Raw genomic sequence first — 17,711 nt, 5'->3', positions numbered from 1 at the left:
TGATTTGACCCCACACCCACCTCTTCAGCTTCATAGTCTATCCTTATGGAATGAGAAGGATACTCCTACATATTCCTCTTTCAGCCAGCTTCTTGAATGATCATTTCAAGACGTAGGAGCAATTAAGAAACATTTGGAAAGAAACCCTATTTGGGTTTTCATTTAATAGCTAAGTCTATAGAAAGCAGCCATTTTGTATTGCCCAGGATGTCATATGGCTTCATAAGCTTCACTCGACCTTTATTTAAAAACAAAACAAAACAAACAAACAAACAAAAAAACGAAAACACTGTAGTCTGGCTGCTCAGGAGCCTCGGGTAGAAGAGTTGCTTGAACCCAGGAGGTGGAGGTTGCAATGAGCTGAGATCGCGCCACTGCACTCCAGCCTGGGCAACAGAGCAAGACTCTGTCTCAATCAATCAATCAATAAAATAAAAAGTTAGCTTGATAGCAAGATCTCATAAAGGACTTTTCATGTGGCAAGAGTTTGGGACTCATTTAGCACTCTATCCTACTAACTCTACATCTGTCTATAGCCATACCTGTGGAACATATCATAGCTCTTCATAAAAAGGATCCAGATAGACAGTTATAGGCAAATTTATACTCATTATTCTTGTTTAGAAGCCTTAATATCCTACTTTTTGCCAAGTTTAAAACTCTATAAACTTCTAAGTAGTAACTTTCAGGATACCTGAAAACTTTCATTCTTCAATTGCCAGATTAATACTCTGGTAGTATATTTGTAGTTTTCTTTTTTTAAGAGGTCAGTTCTCACTGTTGCCCAAGCTGCAGTGCAGTGACACGATCATGGCTCACTGCAGCCTTGACCTCCTCGGCTCAAGAGATACTCCCACTTTAGCCTCCTAAGTAGCTGGGACTACAGGCATGCACTGCCATGCCCAGGTGATTAAATTTTTTTGTAGAGATGAGGTCTTGCTATGTTGCCCAGGCTGGTTTTGAACTCCTGGCCTCAAGCAATCTTCCCACCACCTCACCTCCCAAAATGTTGGCATTACAGATGTAAGCCAGGCACCCAGCTATTTGTATTTTTCTTCCTTTTTTTTTTTTGAAATGGAGTCTCACATTGTCGCTCAGGCTGGAATGCAGTGTTGCGATCTCAGCTCACTGCAACCTCCACCTCCCAGGTTCAAGCGATTCTCCTGCCTCAGCCTCCTGAATAGCTGGGATTACAGGAGCCCACCACCATGCCCAGCTAAATTTTTTTTGTATTTTTAATAGAGATGGGGTTTCACTATGTTGGCCAGGCTGGTCTCGAACTTCTGACTCGTGATCCACCCACCTCAGCCTCCCAAAGTATTGCGATTACAGGCCATGCCTAGCCTATTTGTATTTTTCTTACTTACCTCTCCCACCCCTTTCCCAAATCACTCAGGAAGAATTCAGAGCACAAAAAATTTGCTAAAATTACTTTATGATGTATTAAATATTTTCCTTAACACTTTGCTTTTTGTTTGTTTTTTAGAAACAACCCAAATTATTGGTATGAGTGCAACATTAAACAATGTTGAAGACCTACAAAAGTTTCTTCAAGCAGAATATTATACCAGTCAATTTAGACCAGTATGTACCTAAGGTTTGCACTGTATTGATTTGTTTTGTATTCATCTTACTTAGAAATAAAAGTAGTAAACATAACATTTAAAGAATTCTACAGAGTAGTGAAGGGGCACGTTTTACTCACCATAACTATATGTTAATAAGATGTTTTGTATAGAGAATTTAACAATTTGTGTATAGGTTAGGGATCTTGGGTTGGGTCACTAATTATCTATAACCTGGCCCACAGGCCCTCAATGAACATTCATTAAATGAGTTTTCCCAGACCCTCATTTTATTTTTTCATTTCTTATTCTCTAAAGTAAATTTTTTTATTTGGCAAAAATTGAGTGAGACATGTTTTGAGTTATTGGCACGTTAAAAAACATATCTTAAAATTTAAACTATTTTAAAATATTTATATATTAGTAGTTATAATACTTTTTTAGTAAGTTAAGGCTTCACATGGATTTACATGTAAACTCCTCACTAGCAGCATTCCCAAAATGCTTGAAGAAAGTAAACAAATGTAATTTGTAGTTATTTGAAAATAGCTTATAATATATATATATTATTTGTGTGTAGTACTAGTGTGTATGTTTTGTATCTGAATAGCTTTTCAGTTTCTAAATAGGTTTTCAGAAAATAATTTTTTTTTTTTTTTAATTTTTTTTATTTTATTGCATTTTAGGTTTTGGGGTACATGTGAAAAACATGCAAGGTTGTTGCATAGGTGCATACGTGGCAGTATGATTTGCTGCCTCCCTCCCCTTCACCTATATCTGGCATTTCTCCCCATGCTATCCCGCCCCAACTCCCCAACCCCCCGCTGTCCCCCCCCCACCAACAGACCCCCGTGTATAGTGCTTCCCTCCCTGTGTCCATGTGTTCTCCTTGTTCAACACCCACCTATGAGTGAGAACATGTGGTGTTTGATTTTGTGTTCTTGTGTCAGTTTGCTGAGAATGATGGTTTCCAGGTTCATCCATGTCCCTACGAAGGACGCAAACTCATCGTTTTTAATGGCTGCATAATATTCCATGGTGTATATGTGCCACATTTTTCCTGTCCAGTCTATCATCGATGGGCATTTGGGCTGGTTCCAGGTCTTTGCTATTGTAAACTGTGCTGCAATGAACATTCGTGTGCATGTGTCCTTATAGTAGAACAATTTATAATCCTTTGGATATACGCCCAGTAATGGGATTGCTGGGTCAAATGGAATTTCTATTTCTAGGTCCTTGAGGAATCGCCACACTGTTTTCCACAGTGGTTGAACTAATTTACACTCCCACCAACATTGTAAAAGTGTTCCTATTTCTCCACATCCTCTCCAGCATCTGTTTTCTCCAGATTTTTTAATGATTGCCATTCTAACTGGCGTGAGATGGTATCTCAATGTAGTTTTGATTTGCATTTCTCTAATGACCAGTGATGATGAGCATTTTTTCATATGTTTGTTGGCCTCATGTATGTCTTCTTTTGTAAAGTATCTGTTCATATCCTTTGCCCATTTTTGAATGGGCTTGTTTGTTTTTTTCTTGTAAATCTTTTTTAGCTCATTGTAAATTCTGGATATCAGCCCTTTGTCAGATGGGTAGGCTGCAAAAATTTTTTCCCATTGTGTTGGTTGCCGATTCACTCTATTGACTGTTTCTTTTGTCATGCAGAAGCTGTGGAGTTTGATTAGGTCCCATTTGTCTATTTTGGCTTTTGTTGCCAATGCTTTTGGTGTTTTGGTCATAAAGTCCTTGCCTACGCCTATGTCCTGAATGGTTTTGCCTAGGTTTCCTTCTAGTGTTTTTATGGTGTTACGTCTTATGTTTAAGTCTTTAATCCATCTGGAGTCAATTTTAGTATAAGGTGTCAGGAAGGGGTCGAGTTTCTGCTTTCTGCATATGGCTAGCCAGTTTTCCCAACACCACTTATTGAACAGGGAATCCTTTCCCCATTGCTTGTTTTTTTTCAGGTTTGTCAAAGATCGGGTGGTTGTAGATATGTTGTGTCGCCTCCGACACCTCTGTTCTGTTCCATTGGTCTATATCTCTGTTTTGGTACCAGTACCATGCTGTTTTGATTACTGTAGCCTTGTAGTAGAGTTTGATGTCCAGTAGTGTGATGCCTCCGGCTTTGTTCTTTTTGCTTAGAATTGACTTGGCTATGCGGGCTCTCTTTTGGTTCCATATGAAGTTTAAGGCGGTTTTTTCCAGTTCTGTGAGGAAGGTCATTGGTAGCTTGATGGGGATAGCATTGAATCTGTAAATTACTTTGGGCAGTATGGCCATTTTCACGATATTAATTCTTCCTAACCATGAACATGGAATGTTTCTCCATCTGTCTGTGTCCTCTTATTTCGTTGAGCAGTGGTTTGTAGTTCTCCTTGAAGAGGTCCTTTACGTTCCTTGTTAGTTGTATTCCTAGGTATTTTATTCTCTTTGTAGCAATTGTGAATGGCAGTTCATTCTTGATTTGGTTCTCTTTAAGTCTATTATTGGTGTATAGGAATGCTTGTGATTTTTGCACATTGATTTTGTATCCTGAGGCTTTGCTGAAGTTGCTTATCAGTTTCAGGAGATTTTGGGCTGAGGTGATAGGGTCTTCTAGATATACAATCATGTCGTCTGCAAATAGAGACAATTTGACTTCCTCCTTTCCTAATCGAATACCCTTTATTTCTTTTTCTTGCCTGATTGCTCTGGCTAGAACTTCCAGTACTATATTGAATAGGAGTGGTGAGAGAGGGCATCCTTGTCTAGTGCCCTCTTTCAAAGGGAATGCTTCCAGTTTCTGCCCATTCAGTATGATATTGGCTGTCGGTTTGTCATAAATAGCTTTTATTATTTTGAGATACGTTCCGTCGATACCTAGTTTATTGAGAGTTTTTAGCATAAAGGGCTGTTGAATTTTGTCGAAGGTCTTCTCTGCATCAATTGAGATAATCATGTGGTTTTTGTTTTTGGTTCTGTTTATGTGGTGAATTACATTTATAGACTTGCGTATATTGTACCAGCCTTGCATCCCCGGGATGAATCCTACTTGATCATGGTGGATAAGCTTTTTGATGTGCTGTTGTAATAGGCTTGCCAGTATTTTATTGAAGATTTTTGCATCTATGTTCATCATGGATATTGGCCTGTAGTTTTGTTTTCTTGTTGAGTCTCTGCCGGGTTTTGGTATTAGGATGATGTTGGTCTCATAAAATGATTTGGGAAGGATTCCCTCTTTTTGGATTATTTGGAATAGTTTCAGTAGGAATGGTACAGTTCCTCTTTGTATGTCTGGTAGAATTCGGCTGTGAAACCATCTGGGCCTGGGCTTTTTTTGGGTGGTAGGCTCTTAATTGCTGCCTCGATTTCAGACCTTGTTATTGGTCTATTCAGGGTTTCGACTTCTTCCTGGTTTAGGCATGGGAGGAGGCTACTGTCCAGGAATTTATCCATTTCTTCCAGGTTTTCTAATTTATGTGCATAGAGTTGTTTGTAATAATCTCTGATGATGGTTTGAATTTCTGTGGCATCTGTGGTGATATCCCCTTTATCATTTTTTATTGCATCTATTTGGTTATTCTCTCTTTTCTTTTTTATTAGTCTGGCTAGTGGTCTGTCTATTTTGTTGATCTTTTCAAAAAACCAGCTCCTGGATTTATTGATTTTTTGTAGGGTTTTTCGTGTCTCTATCTCCTTCAATTCTGCTTTGATCTTAGTTATTTCTTGTCTTCTGCTAGGTTTTGAGTTTTTTTGATCTTGCTCCTCTAGCTCTTTCAATTTTGATGATAGGGTGTCAATTTTAGTTCTCTCCTTTCTTCTCATGTGTGCACTTAATGCTATATATTTTCCTCTAGAGACTGCTTTAAATGTGTCCCAGAGATTCTGGTATGTGGTGTCTTCGTTCTCGTTGGTTTCGAAGAACATCTTTATTTCTGCCTTCGTTTCAGTGTTTATCCAGTCAACATTCAGGAGAAAGTTGTTCAATTTCCATGAGGCTGTGCGGTTCTGGGTTGGCTTCTGAATTCTGAGTTCTAACTTGATTGCACTGTGGTCTGAGAGACTGTTTGTTATGGTTTCCGTTCTTTTGCATTTGCTGAGGAGTGATTTACTTCCAATTATGTGGTCAATTTTAGAGTAGGTGTGATGTGGTGCTGAGAAGAGTGTATATTCTGTGGATTTGGGCTGGAGAGTTCTGTAAATGTCTATTAGGTTTGCTTGTTCCAGGTCTGAGTTCAAGTCCTGGATATCCTTATTAATTTTCTGTCTCGTTGATCTGTCTAATATTGACAATGGTGTGTTGAAGTCTCCCACTATTAATGTGTGGGAGTCTAAGCCTCTTTGCAAGTCTTTAAGAACTTGCCTTATGTATCTGGGTGCTCCTGTATTAGGTGCATATATATTTAGGATCGTTAGCTCTTCTTGTTGCATTGATCCTTTTACCATTATGTAGTGTCCTTCTTTGTCTCTTTTGATCTTTGTTGCTTTAAAGTCTATTTTATCAGAGATGAGAATTGCAACTCCTGCTTTTTTTTGCTCTCCATTTGCTTGGTAAATCTTCCTCCATCCCTTTATTTTGAGCCTTTGTGTATCCTTGCATGTGAGGTGGGTTTCCTGGATACACGCACACTGATGGGTTTTGGCTTTTTATCCAATTTGACAGTCTGTGTCTTCTGATTGGGGCATTTAGTCCATTTACATTTAGGGTTAATATTGTTACGTGTGAGTTTAATCCTGTCATTTTGATGCTAGCTGGCTGTTTTGCCCATTGGTTGATGCAGATTCTTCATTGTGTTGCTGCTCTTTACCATTTCGTGCGTTTTTGGAGTGGCTGGTGCTGGTTGCTTTTTTCTATGTGTAGTGTCTCCTTCAGGAGCTCTTGTAAAGCTGGTCTGGTGGGTAATGAAATCTGTGAGTACTTGCTTGTTCACAAAGGATTTTATTTTTCCTTCCCTTATGAAGCTTAGTTTGGCTGGATATGAAATTCTGGGTTGAAAGTTCTTTTCTTTAAGGATGTTGAATATCGGCCCCCACTCTCTTCTGGCCTGTAGGGTTTCTGCTGAGAGATCTGCTGTGAGTCTGATGGGCTTCCCTTTGTGGGTAACCCGACCTTTCTCTCTGGCTGCCCTTAGTATTTTCTCCTTCATTTCAACCCTGGTGAATCTGATGATTATGTGCCTTGGGGTTGCTCTTCTTGAGGAATATCTTTGTGGTGTTCTCTGTATTTCCTGGACTTGAATATTGGCCTGCCTTGCTAGGTTGGGGAAGTTTTCCTGGATAATATCCTGAAGAGTATTTTCCAGCTTGGATGCATTCTCTTCGTCACATTCAGGTACACCTATCAAACGTAGATTAGGTCTTTTCACGTAGTCCCATATTTCTTGTTGACTCTGTTCATTCCTTTTTACCTTGTTTTCTCTAATCTTCCCTTCTCGTTTTATTTCATTGAGTTGATCTTCGACTTCTGATATCCTTTCTTCTGCTTGGTCAATTCTGCTGTTGAAACTTGTGCATGCTTCACGAAGTTCTCGTGTTGTGTTTTTCAGCTCCATCAATTCACTCATATTCCTCTCTAAGTTGTCCATTCTCGTTAGCATTTCATCAAGTCTTTTTTCAAGGTTCTTAGTTTCTTTGCATTGGGTTAGAACATGTTCTTTTAGCTCACAGAAATTTCTTATTATCCATTTTCTGAAAGCTGATTCTGTCATTTCATCACACTCATTCTCCATCCAGTCTTGTTCCTGTGCTGGTGAGGAGTTACGCTGCCTTGTAGGAGGAGAGGTGTTCTGGTTTTGGGTGTTTTCATCCTTTTTGCGCTGATTTCTTCCCATCTTTGTGGATTTAACCGCCTATTGACGTTGTAGTTGCTGTCCTTCTAATTTTGGTAATTTTAAGTCTGCAGCAGCTGAACTCATAAACCCCCTTTTCTTCCCCCCAGGTGTTCTGGCCCAGGGGGTTAGGGCTTTATGCTTTTCAGCTGTGTTGCTACCGTTTTCCCTGCCCACAAGGTGGCAGTCTAGTCACATTCAGCCTGCAGAGGCTTCGCTGAGCTGCTGTGGGCTCCGCCCAGCTTCCGTGTGAGCTTCCCTGCAGTCCTGTTTATATGGGTGTAGTTAGAACTGCTTCCGCTATGCTGGCCCGCCCCTGTAGTGACGGAGTCTCTCTAGTGGCGGGTTGTCTTGGTTACAGCAAATTGCCCCGGGAACTGCAGGGTGTTTCCCGATGGAGGACGCCCCTCCTCCACAGAGCTGGACCGTCCCGGGTTCAGCCGTGTTTCCAGTGGGGCCCTCTTTGCCCGGGAATCTCTTGGCTTGCCTCCTTGCCTCAGCTCCCCTTGTTGGCCCAGAGGGGACACAGTCTCGTTCACTTTGCTCAAGGAGCCGCTGCTCCCTGCCCCCGGTGCAGGCCGAGCGGCTGCTCTGGTCCAATCAGTGGTGCTGGGAACCCGTGGAGCTTCTCCACCTGTGAATCTCCTGGTCTGTGGGCAGTTAAAATCCGCTGCCCTGTGTGCCGCTGCCTCAGCCGAAGCAGCGGCTCTGAGATTCGTGGCACGTCCTTGCCCGGGGGTCTCCTGGCTTGACTCCCTGCTTCGGCTCCCCTTGCTGGCTCAGAGGGAACTCTGTCTCTCTCGCTCTGCATAAGAAGCCACTGCCCCCCGCCCCAGGGCGTAGGCTGAGCGGCCACGCCACTCAAACCAGCGGCGCTGGCGACCCGTGGGGCTTCTCCTCCTGTGAATCTCCTGGTCTGTGGGCAGTAAAAATCCGTCTGGAAATGTGGCGTCCTCTGCACCTTCTCTCGGAGCTGCAATCCCGACTTCCTCCTAAGCGGCCATCTTGGATCTCATACAGAAAATAATTTTTTTAATTGCCAAATTTTAATTTGAAATTTGATGTTTTAGCCAGATACAGTGGCTCACACCTCCAATGCCAACACTTTAGGAGCAGGAGGATTGCTTTGAGTCCGGGAGTTCATACCAGCCCAGGCAACAGGGCGAGACCCCAGCCTCTACTAAAAATTTAATAATTAGCGGGACAGCCGGGTGCTGTGGCTCACGCCTGTAATCCCAGCACTTTGGGAGGCTGAGGCAGACAGATCACGAGGTCAAGAGATAGAGACCATCCTGGCCAACATGGTGAAACCTCGTCTCTACTAAAAAAAAAAATAAATAAAAAATACAAAAATTAGCTGGGAGTGGTGACCCATGCCTGTCATCCCAGGTACTCAGGAGGCTGAGGCAAGAGAATCACCCGAACCCAGGAGGCAGAGGTTGCAGTGAGCCAAGATCGTGCTACCACACTTCAACCTGATGATGGAGTGAGACTCCGTCTAAAAAAAAAAAAAAATTAGGGCATGGTAGTGCTCACGTAGTCCCAGCTACTTGACAGGGTGAGGTGGGAGGATCATTTGAACCCAGAAGGTAGAGGATACATTAAGCTGTGTTTGTGCCACTACACTCCAGCCTGGGTTACAGAGTGAAACCCTATCTCAAAAAAAAAAAATTGATGTTTTTACATTTGTACCAGATATGAACATTCTCAAGAGATGTTTTTTGAACTTAACCGCCACATTAGACATTGTTATTGTTATTAAAAAAAATGCAATGAGCTGTGTTTACAAACTTTTTGTCTGTAAATACTGAAAAATAATGTGGTGGTATTTAGAATTAAAACTGATGAGTACTAAGACAGAAAGTTTTGGCTGAACATGGTGGCTCATGCCTGTAATCCTAGTACTTTGAGAGGCTGTGGCGAGAGGATCACTTGAGCCCAGGAGTTCAAGACCAGCCTGAGCAACATAGAGGGACCCCATCTCTATAAAAATTAGCCTGGCATGGTAGCGTGTGCCTGTCATCCCAGCTACTTGGGAGGCTGAGGTGGGAGAATAGCATGAGTCCTGGAGGCTGAGGCTGCAGTGGGCTGTGATCATGCCACTGCATTCCAGCCTGGGTGATAGAGACACTGTCTCAAAAAAAAAGACAAAGTTTTAGATCTTGAGACATAAGACATATAACAGGTTAGTAAAAGATAAGAACACCATGATTCACACTTTCTGTGACAAATACAGAAGTGTATGATTTCTTTTTGGATATGGTGTTTACTTAATTAAAAGTATTTCTTCAAGGATATTGATCTCTATTTTGATTTAAAGGGGAAAAAAGACCAAAAAAGAAGAAGAAGAAGAAATAGTAAAGCAAGAACTTTTAAGTTGAAGCATGTTTTATATATCTTAGAAAAGCTAAAATCTTTTATAGCTGTCCTTTTTTAATAATTTTATAACGTTTAAAACTCTGGAAGAGGAATTTATATGTGGTATTAATTGCAAGTGTCCTTTAATTCAAGGTTGAATTAAAAGAATATCTGAAAATAAATGATACAATATATGAAATTGACAGCAAAGCTGAGAATGGCATGACTTTTTCACGTTTCCTTAATTATAAGGTAATGTTGATAACCTTTAAATTCTAGGTTGCCAGACTTTGTGTCCAGGGCACTGCTGAAGTTTCCAGTGTGTTCCATAGGACAGTTTAGATTTTTGAGAGAAACAGCTGATGCTTGACATTTGTTGGACAATATGCAGACTACCAGTGCAAGATAGTTCATTTCCAATTTCAACTTTAGATCACACCATATTCTTTTCTGTGACATCATATCTTTGTGAAGTTGGGGTTTTTGCAGTTGCTGTAAGCAAGTACCATGTGAAAATCAATCTGGAACAGAAGAGAACAGCTGAGTCCAGTCTTATTCCAGAGTTTGAAAGACAGTACCAAGTTGTACACACATCCCATTAGTGAGCCATTGTGGTTATTTCAGTATAAAATAAAAATATTTTTTCATTCAACTAATGTGTATTATTTATTCTAACAGCTATTAAGTTGTGAGGAAGTACATATTTATTAAGTTGTTTGGACCTCATTATTTAATTAACAAAACTGTTAAGTATTTCTTTTGGCACTGGGTCTGTGAACCAAGAAAATTTGGAAACCTCTCCTGTAAATGTTTATTCATTTATCAACAACAACAAAAGAATAATTTATAGACCATCTAGGTCAGATATTATATTAAAATGTTAATGTCTACTATGTAAATTTTAGTGTTTTATAACTTATATGAAGGATATTAAACAGGGGAAGAAGGGACTATACAATAGTTTTAGACTTCTATGAAGGTGTGTTATTCTAAAGTATGTTTTCAGTAAAGTTGAAGAAACTGAGATTTTAAATAACTTTACATTTTTTCTTCATATTCTTTTTGTTCCTCATGTCTGTTACTACAAAAATTATCATAATTCAGTAGTGTGATTGAATTTGTGTTTTTGAAAACTATTAACGGCTGTAAAGGGTATGTCTTATTCACATAGTCCTTTGACTATTATTAAGATCAACCTGTGTTTGCCTCTGTGGACCTTTTTGTTCTGCTATAGTGGAGATGGCATGTAGTGAGGCTATTAATAACATTAACTATTTTCACTTCTTTAATTTTCTTTAATTCACTTCTTTAATTCTGAGGTTCTTTTTAGACTAACTAGACCTAAGAAAATCATAATAACCTAAAAGAAATGTAAGATTGAACATTTTGATATTTAATACAGATTTCATCTTTTATTTTAAATGATCAGATTTATTAAATTGGAAGTTTAGAATTATAGATGGTTTATTTACCTTTCAAATCACACTGGTAAAAAATAGACAGGATTTCATGTTTACTAACCACCTTGTTCCTACATTTTGTTGTTTTGCAGTATTCTGATACCCTAAAAAAGATGGATCCCGATCACTTGGTAGCATTGGTGACAGAAGTTATTCCCAATTATTCCTGCTTAGTTTTTTGTCCTAGTAAGAAGAACTGTGAAAATGTAGCAGAAATGATATGCAAATTTTTAAGCAAGTATGTTAATCTTTTTAAAATATCCTGTTTTATTTTTATTATGAATTACAGACTGTGTATTATGTTTATTGAGCAAGCACTAATTATGCCTTGCAAAATATTATATTGTTATAGTATACTAAAGGCCTTGACCTTGAAGAAAGAAATTTTAACTGTGAAAATAAATGTTAAATGGCCAGAGAAACATTCTGAGGTGGCTGGACACCACGGATCATGCCTGTAATCCCAGCACTTTGGGAGGCCCAGGCAGGTGGATCACTTGAGGTCAGGAGTTTGAGACCAGCCTGGCCAACATGGTGAAACCCCATCTCTACTAAAAATACAAAAAATTAGCTGGACATGGTGGCTTGTGCCTGTAATCCCAGCTTCTGGGGAGGCTGAGGCACGAAAATTCCTTGAATCCAGGAGGCGGAGGTGCAGTGAGCTGATATCGCAGCACGGCACTCCAGTTTGCACAATAGAGCAAGACTCCATCTCAAACAAAAAGAAAACTCTAAGGTTACGTATAAGAGAATGTTAACTAATATAATGGCTTAGGTCAGTGATTCAAAACCTTGGCTACATAGTTAATCATCTTGGAGGCTTTTAAAAATTCCAAAGCCCAGGCTTCATCTCAGATAAATCAGAATCTCTGGCGGCGACACCCAGATATCATTTTGTAAAGCTCCCCAGGCAAGTCCAACATATAACCAAGGTCAGGAACCACTGGCTTAGACAGTCAGAGGACTAATCACTGTTACCACTGTGGAGATGAATTATATCTTCCATCTCTTGTTTTTCTCCTTTTCCTTTTTTTTTCTTTTTTTTTTTTTTTCCTGAGACAGTTTCTTACTCTGTCACCCAGTCTGGAATGCAGTGGCACAAACACAGCTTACTGCAGCCTCAACCTCCTGGGCTCAAGCGATCCTCCCACCTCAGCCTCCTGAGTAGCTGGGACTACAGGCACACACCACCACTCCCAGCTAATTTTTTGTAATTTTGGTGGAGATGGCATTTTGCCACGTTGCCCAGGCTGATTTCAAACTCCTGAGCTCAAGCAGTCCACCCCGCATGGCCTCTCAAAGTGCTGTAATTACAGGTATGAGCCACTGTGCCTGGCCTGCCTTACTTAGTAAACTTCACACTTAAGTTGTATGGAGATTTGGATGTAATTTTCTGAGAAAGAAATGTATTGGCTTGTAATTTTGTAGTATCATAATATTGGCTTTGTCGTATTCATAGAGATAAGTATGAAGTTACTTTAAGTACTAATAGTTCAGTTTTTTATCCACCTATTTGTCCCATGTGTGGTTTAATCATTTTCTGAGATTTCTTTCAGCCCCTTAGCTAATGCTGGCTTACTATCCATAGTCTATTAACCTGAATGCTAATCTAGTCAACATCTACCTCCTCTTTCAATCCTACTGTCATGGATTGGTCTAAGATGGACTTAAATTAATTGAATAGCAAAAGATAAAAATGTTTGGGATAAGATAAAGGAGTTGCTCATTTTGGTAACAGTCTGCTTTTACAATGATGATTTTGATTATAAAAACTTAAGGAAATTATCATTGAAAAAATATTCTCATTGAATCACTTATCTTCTTATAATAATTCAAGGTAATAAGATGGAGACACTGGCTAAGTGATGGAAATATTGTAGGATATGAATGAAGTTTCTAAAGTGCTAGTGTTTAGACAGTGTTTTACCATAGAAATATGATTTAATAATATATATGTTTCCATTTACAGAGAAGAAAATTTGTGTCTTAAAATAACTATCCCCTATACAGATATATGTTATAAAGAAAAAACAGTTATAGCATCTAGAGCAGAGATCTAAACCTGGTATCCATGGATTCAAAGGAAGTACAGGAATGAATATCAGGAAATCCACAAACCCTCTGAAATTATATGTAAAGTGTTGTATTTATGTAAATAGTTTTATTTTTCCTTATCTTTTTTTTTTATTTTATTTTAGACAAGGCCTTGCTCTGTCACCCAGGCTGGTAGGTTTATAGCTCATTGCAACCTCAAACTCCTGGGTTCAAGCGATCATCCCACGTCATCCTCCCCCATAGGCTGGGACTACAGGTGCATGCACCACCGTGCCCAGCTTATTTTTGTTATTTTTTGTAGAGAGGTGGTCTCCCTTCATTGCCCAGGCTGATCTCGAACACCTGGGCTCAAGTGATCCTTCTGCCTCAACCTCCCAAAGTACTGGAGTTACAGGCATGAGCCATTGCACCCCACCTTTCCTTAGTTTTGATAGGATTTCACAGGGTTCTGTAATTCACAAAAAGAGTGAGAGACTGCCTAATAGTTAATGAAGTCAGAATCAAAATTCTGAGAATACTTAATGTACTTAACTCAATGAAAATAGTACATTAAATAAAGAATGTTTACATTAGCATCTACTAAAATGAAAATTGTAGGAATTTTGTCACTAGAAGGTCAAGGGTTTATATTTCTAACAGATCTTTTTCATAGGGAATATCTGAAACATAAGGAGAAAGAAAAATGTGAGGTGATTAAGAACCTGAAGAATATTGGCAATGGCAACCTGTGTCCTGTCTTAAAGCGCACGATCCCATTTGGAGTTGCCTATCACCATAGTGGCTTAACAAGTGATGAAAGGAAACTGTTGGAGGAGGCCTACTCCACAGGAGTGCTTTGTCTTTTTACCTGCACATCTACCCTAGCGGCAGGTGTCAACCTACCAGCTCGACGGTAAGAGATAAGTGAATATTGACCAGGCTCAGAACTTTTCCATTCCTAGGTTACAAGGAGTTTTTATCAAAAATTTATCAAATGTTCTTTTAGCATATGCTGAGTTGATTGGTTGGTTTATTTTCTTTAATATTTAAATGAATATTGTTTATCAAAAACTTATCAAATGTTCTTTTAGCATATGCTGAGTTGATTGGTTGGTTTATTTTCTTTAATATTTAAATGAATATTTGATGAAATATGTAATAAAAAATAACATTCATATATTTCTTGATATTAGAATTCCATCCTTTTATGCTCTTCATATCTGATTTTGATGTTAGGGTTTATTATTTTGTTTGTGTAGAAATAGTTGGCAAGTGTTTCACCTTTTGTATAATCTGAAAGAGTTTATTTAACTTAGAGATTTCCTTGAAATCTTGGAGAACTAATCCATAAGGCAATTTGAGTCCAATATATATATTTTTAAAGCAGATCTTTGATTACCTTTTTAGTTATTACCAAATATGTGGGCCTGAGTAATTGACTTCTATCCTTTATAATCTATGACCATGGGGTATTTTGCTAATAAATTATCAATTTTTATAAATTTTCCATGAGTGTTAAAAATATGTATTTTCAGTTGAATATACAGTTTTATACATCTCAGTGAGATCACAGTTGTTCATTGTGTTATCAGCTTCTCTATTTTCTTACTATATTCTATTCCTTTGTCAATTTCAGAGAAGTATGTTAGTCTTCTACTTTAATTATGTAGTTGTCAGTTTCTCCTTTTTGCATTTCCAGAAGTTATTACTTTTTATATTTCAAAACTGTTTAGATATACAAAGGTTTACTTCAAATATCTTATTGCTGAATTATACCTTTTATCAGTTCCACAAGTACTTGTTTTGCTCATATAATAATTCTGCTTTGAATACCAGGATTCATTTTTTTTTTTTTTGGCAAGTATGTACCTTTTTTCATTCTTTCATTTTCAATTTCTGTCTCTGATAAGTTTTCCATTTTTCAGACAATTGAAGAAAAAAATGAAAGATATATATCCTATTTCTATTATTCCAGTGGTTACTCTTAAAATTTTAAGTTGTGATCATTTTTTATTACTTTAGAATTATTCAATATCTATCCTCTTCTGAACATAACAGGAGGCTTAGCATGTCCTTAGTATGTTCTACTCTGCCCCATAAATGTTTCAATTACCTAGAATTTTAGTGCCAGAGTTTAAATTTTTCTTTTATCTTACATAGTAATTATTTAAACTTACCTGTAAATCATACTTGTTTTTTGTTTACCATTGCCTCAAATATGCCATATCTTTCTTCTCTGATTTTTTTTTTTTTTTTTTTAACCTTCCTTGAGTAATTCTTTTTAGAATACTGCTTTAGGGGTAAAAAATTTTGACTCTTTGCATAGTTGAAGATATCTGTATTTCGGCCTCACACTTTAATACTTCACTAGCAAAATAATTCTAGATTCTATTTTTTTTTTCCTTTAGGGACTTTGTAAATATTGTTTCATATTTTCTAGAGGTCAGTGTTACTCATTTTTTTGCCTCTGCATGGATTTTTATTTTCCAGAAGCTTTTGGACTTTTCTCTTTAACCTTCCAGTTTCATCGTGGTGTATAATAATAGTTGTAGTTACCACATTCCTCTCGCCTTCATGTAGTAACAACTTTACACGCATTGACTTGATAGAGCTTCACAACAACTCTGTGAGGAAGGTCCTATTTTATTACATACCTATCATAGAAGGGGAAACTGAGGCACTGACTAGTTAAATAACTTTCCCAACTTTATACCCAAAATGAGTTTTAAAGCCAACATTTGAACCCAGGAAGTTTGATTTTACAATCCCAACATTACTACTTTTCATTCATAGGTCTTAGCACTTGGGTGGACGTTTTTAATCTAAGCTTTATGCCTTTCTTTTTTGAGTAAGTTTTTTCTGTTATTTCTTTATTTTTTCTTCCCATTATCTCTGTTCCTTGCTTTTATAATTTCACTTAGACAGTGTTGAGGCCTCTTAGATTCAGCTTTCATATCTCTTTTATTACATGTTTTTCAAAATGTGTAAGAATGTAAGCACACAATTTGTGCTATGTGATTTTTTTTAACTTTCCCTTCCATATTAAAAAATCAGTTTTTTGTAATCCTAGCACTTTGGGAGGCAAAGGTGGGAGAATTGCTTGAGCCCAGGAGTTTGAGACCAACTTGGATGACATAGCAAGACCTCATCTCTATTAAAAAATCAAAAAAGTTAGCTGGGCATGGTGGCATACACTTGTGATCCCAGCTGCTAGGGAGGCTGAGGTGGGAAGATTGCTTGAGCGCAGGAGATGGAGGCTGCAGTAAACTATGATTGTACCACTGCACTCCAGCCTGGGAGACAACAAGACCCTGCCTAAAAAAAATATCAGTTTTTAATGGTATCCATTAACTATTCTCGTTCATTATTCAGTTCTTCAATTGAATTTTTTTTTTTTTAAGACTTTCACCATCTTGGCCAGGCTGGTCTTGAACTCCTGACCTCAGGTGATCTGCCCACCTTGGCCTCCCAAAGTTCTGGGATTACAGGTGTCAGCCATCACACCCGGCCACATTTTTTTTTTTTTTTTTTTTTTTTTTTTTTTGAGACAGAGGCTTGCTCTGTTGCTCAGTGCCCAGGCTGGAGTGCAGTGGCATGGTCTCGGCTCACCGCAACCTCCAGCTGCTGGGTTCAAGCGATTCTCCTGCCTCAGCCTCCCAGGTAGCTGGGATTACAGGTGCCTACCACCACACCTGGCTAATTTTTGTATTTTTAGTAGAGACGGGGTTTCTCTATGTTGGCCAGACTGGTATTGAACTCCTGACCTCAGGTGATCCACCCACCTCAGCCTCCCAAAGTGCTAGATTTATAGATGTGAGCCACCACACCCTTCAATTGAATTTTTTAATAAATTTAATTTTTTTTATTTCTAAGAACTCTCTTTTGTTGTTCTTTCCTTATACTAGTCTACTCTTATATTATGGATATTATACTCTGGAATTTTCTGTGAATGCTAATTAGGATTTTTAAAAGTTCTCTTCTGTTCCCTATATTATCTGCTTTTTGTGGTCATTTATTCTGTATATTCATGTTATGTTTCTTTTATGTTATTAGTTTTCTTCAAGTATTTGGTAATCTTTGCTGCATATTGAAATTTATAAATAAAGAGTAAGTTGATTAATATAGGTAAACAATGGATTTTTTCTTGGATAGGAAAGCTGACTATAGACTTCTGTATATATGAACATGATTGAAATTGCTTTTTTAAAAAAAAGATGGGGTTTCAATCTGTTGCCCAGGCTGGAGCGCAGTGACGTAATCATGACTCACTGCAGCCTCAACCTCCTGGACTCAAGTGATTCTCCCACCTCAGCCTCGCAAGTTGTTGGGACTACAGGAGCACACCATCATGCCCAGCCAAGTTTTTGTTTGTTTGTTTGTTTTTGTAGAGACTGCATCTCACTATATTGCCCAAGCTGGTCTCAAACTCTGGGACTCGAGCGAACCTCCCACATCAGCCTCCCAAAGTGCTGGAATTAACAGGCTTG

The 17,711-nt window shown here is 38.5% G+C and overlaps 1 protein-coding gene across 9 annotated transcripts in view; it reads left to right on the top strand.

The window, feature by feature from the left end:
• HELQ (helicase, POLQ like) overlaps positions 1–17,711 on the top strand; it is a 61,426-nt gene that overhangs the window by 11,766 nt on the left and 31,949 nt on the right. For 7 of the 9 annotated variants that reach the window (XR_002478353.2, XM_021669608.2, XM_021669607.2 and 4 more), the window contains 4 exons: positions 1,487–1,584; positions 9,884–9,982; positions 11,283–11,428; positions 13,898–14,137. Coding sequence is in view for 8 of the 9 variants with exons in the window: in XM_021669608.2 (XP_021525283.2) it covers positions 1,487–1,584; positions 9,884–9,982; positions 11,283–11,428; positions 13,898–14,137 (583 nt within the window). In the remaining variant the exon portion in view is untranslated. Of the gene's footprint in view, positions 1–1,486; positions 1,598–9,883; positions 9,983–11,282; positions 11,429–13,897; positions 14,138–17,711 lie in introns of all 9 variants that reach the window. The other 2 variants (XM_021669612.2, XM_021669609.2) reach the window with 2 other exon arrangements.

The sequence above is a fragment of the Aotus nancymaae genome, unplaced genomic scaffold (assembly GCF_030222135.1).
Source record: "Aotus nancymaae isolate 86718 unplaced genomic scaffold, 86718_ANA_hifiasm-v0.15.2.pri h1tg000006l, whole genome shotgun sequence".
NCBI classification, from domain to species: Eukaryota; Metazoa; Chordata; class Mammalia; order Primates; family Aotidae; genus Aotus; species Aotus nancymaae.
The sequence above is the reverse complement of the archived record's forward strand: the minus strand, read 5'-3'. Positions and strand labels throughout refer to the sequence as shown.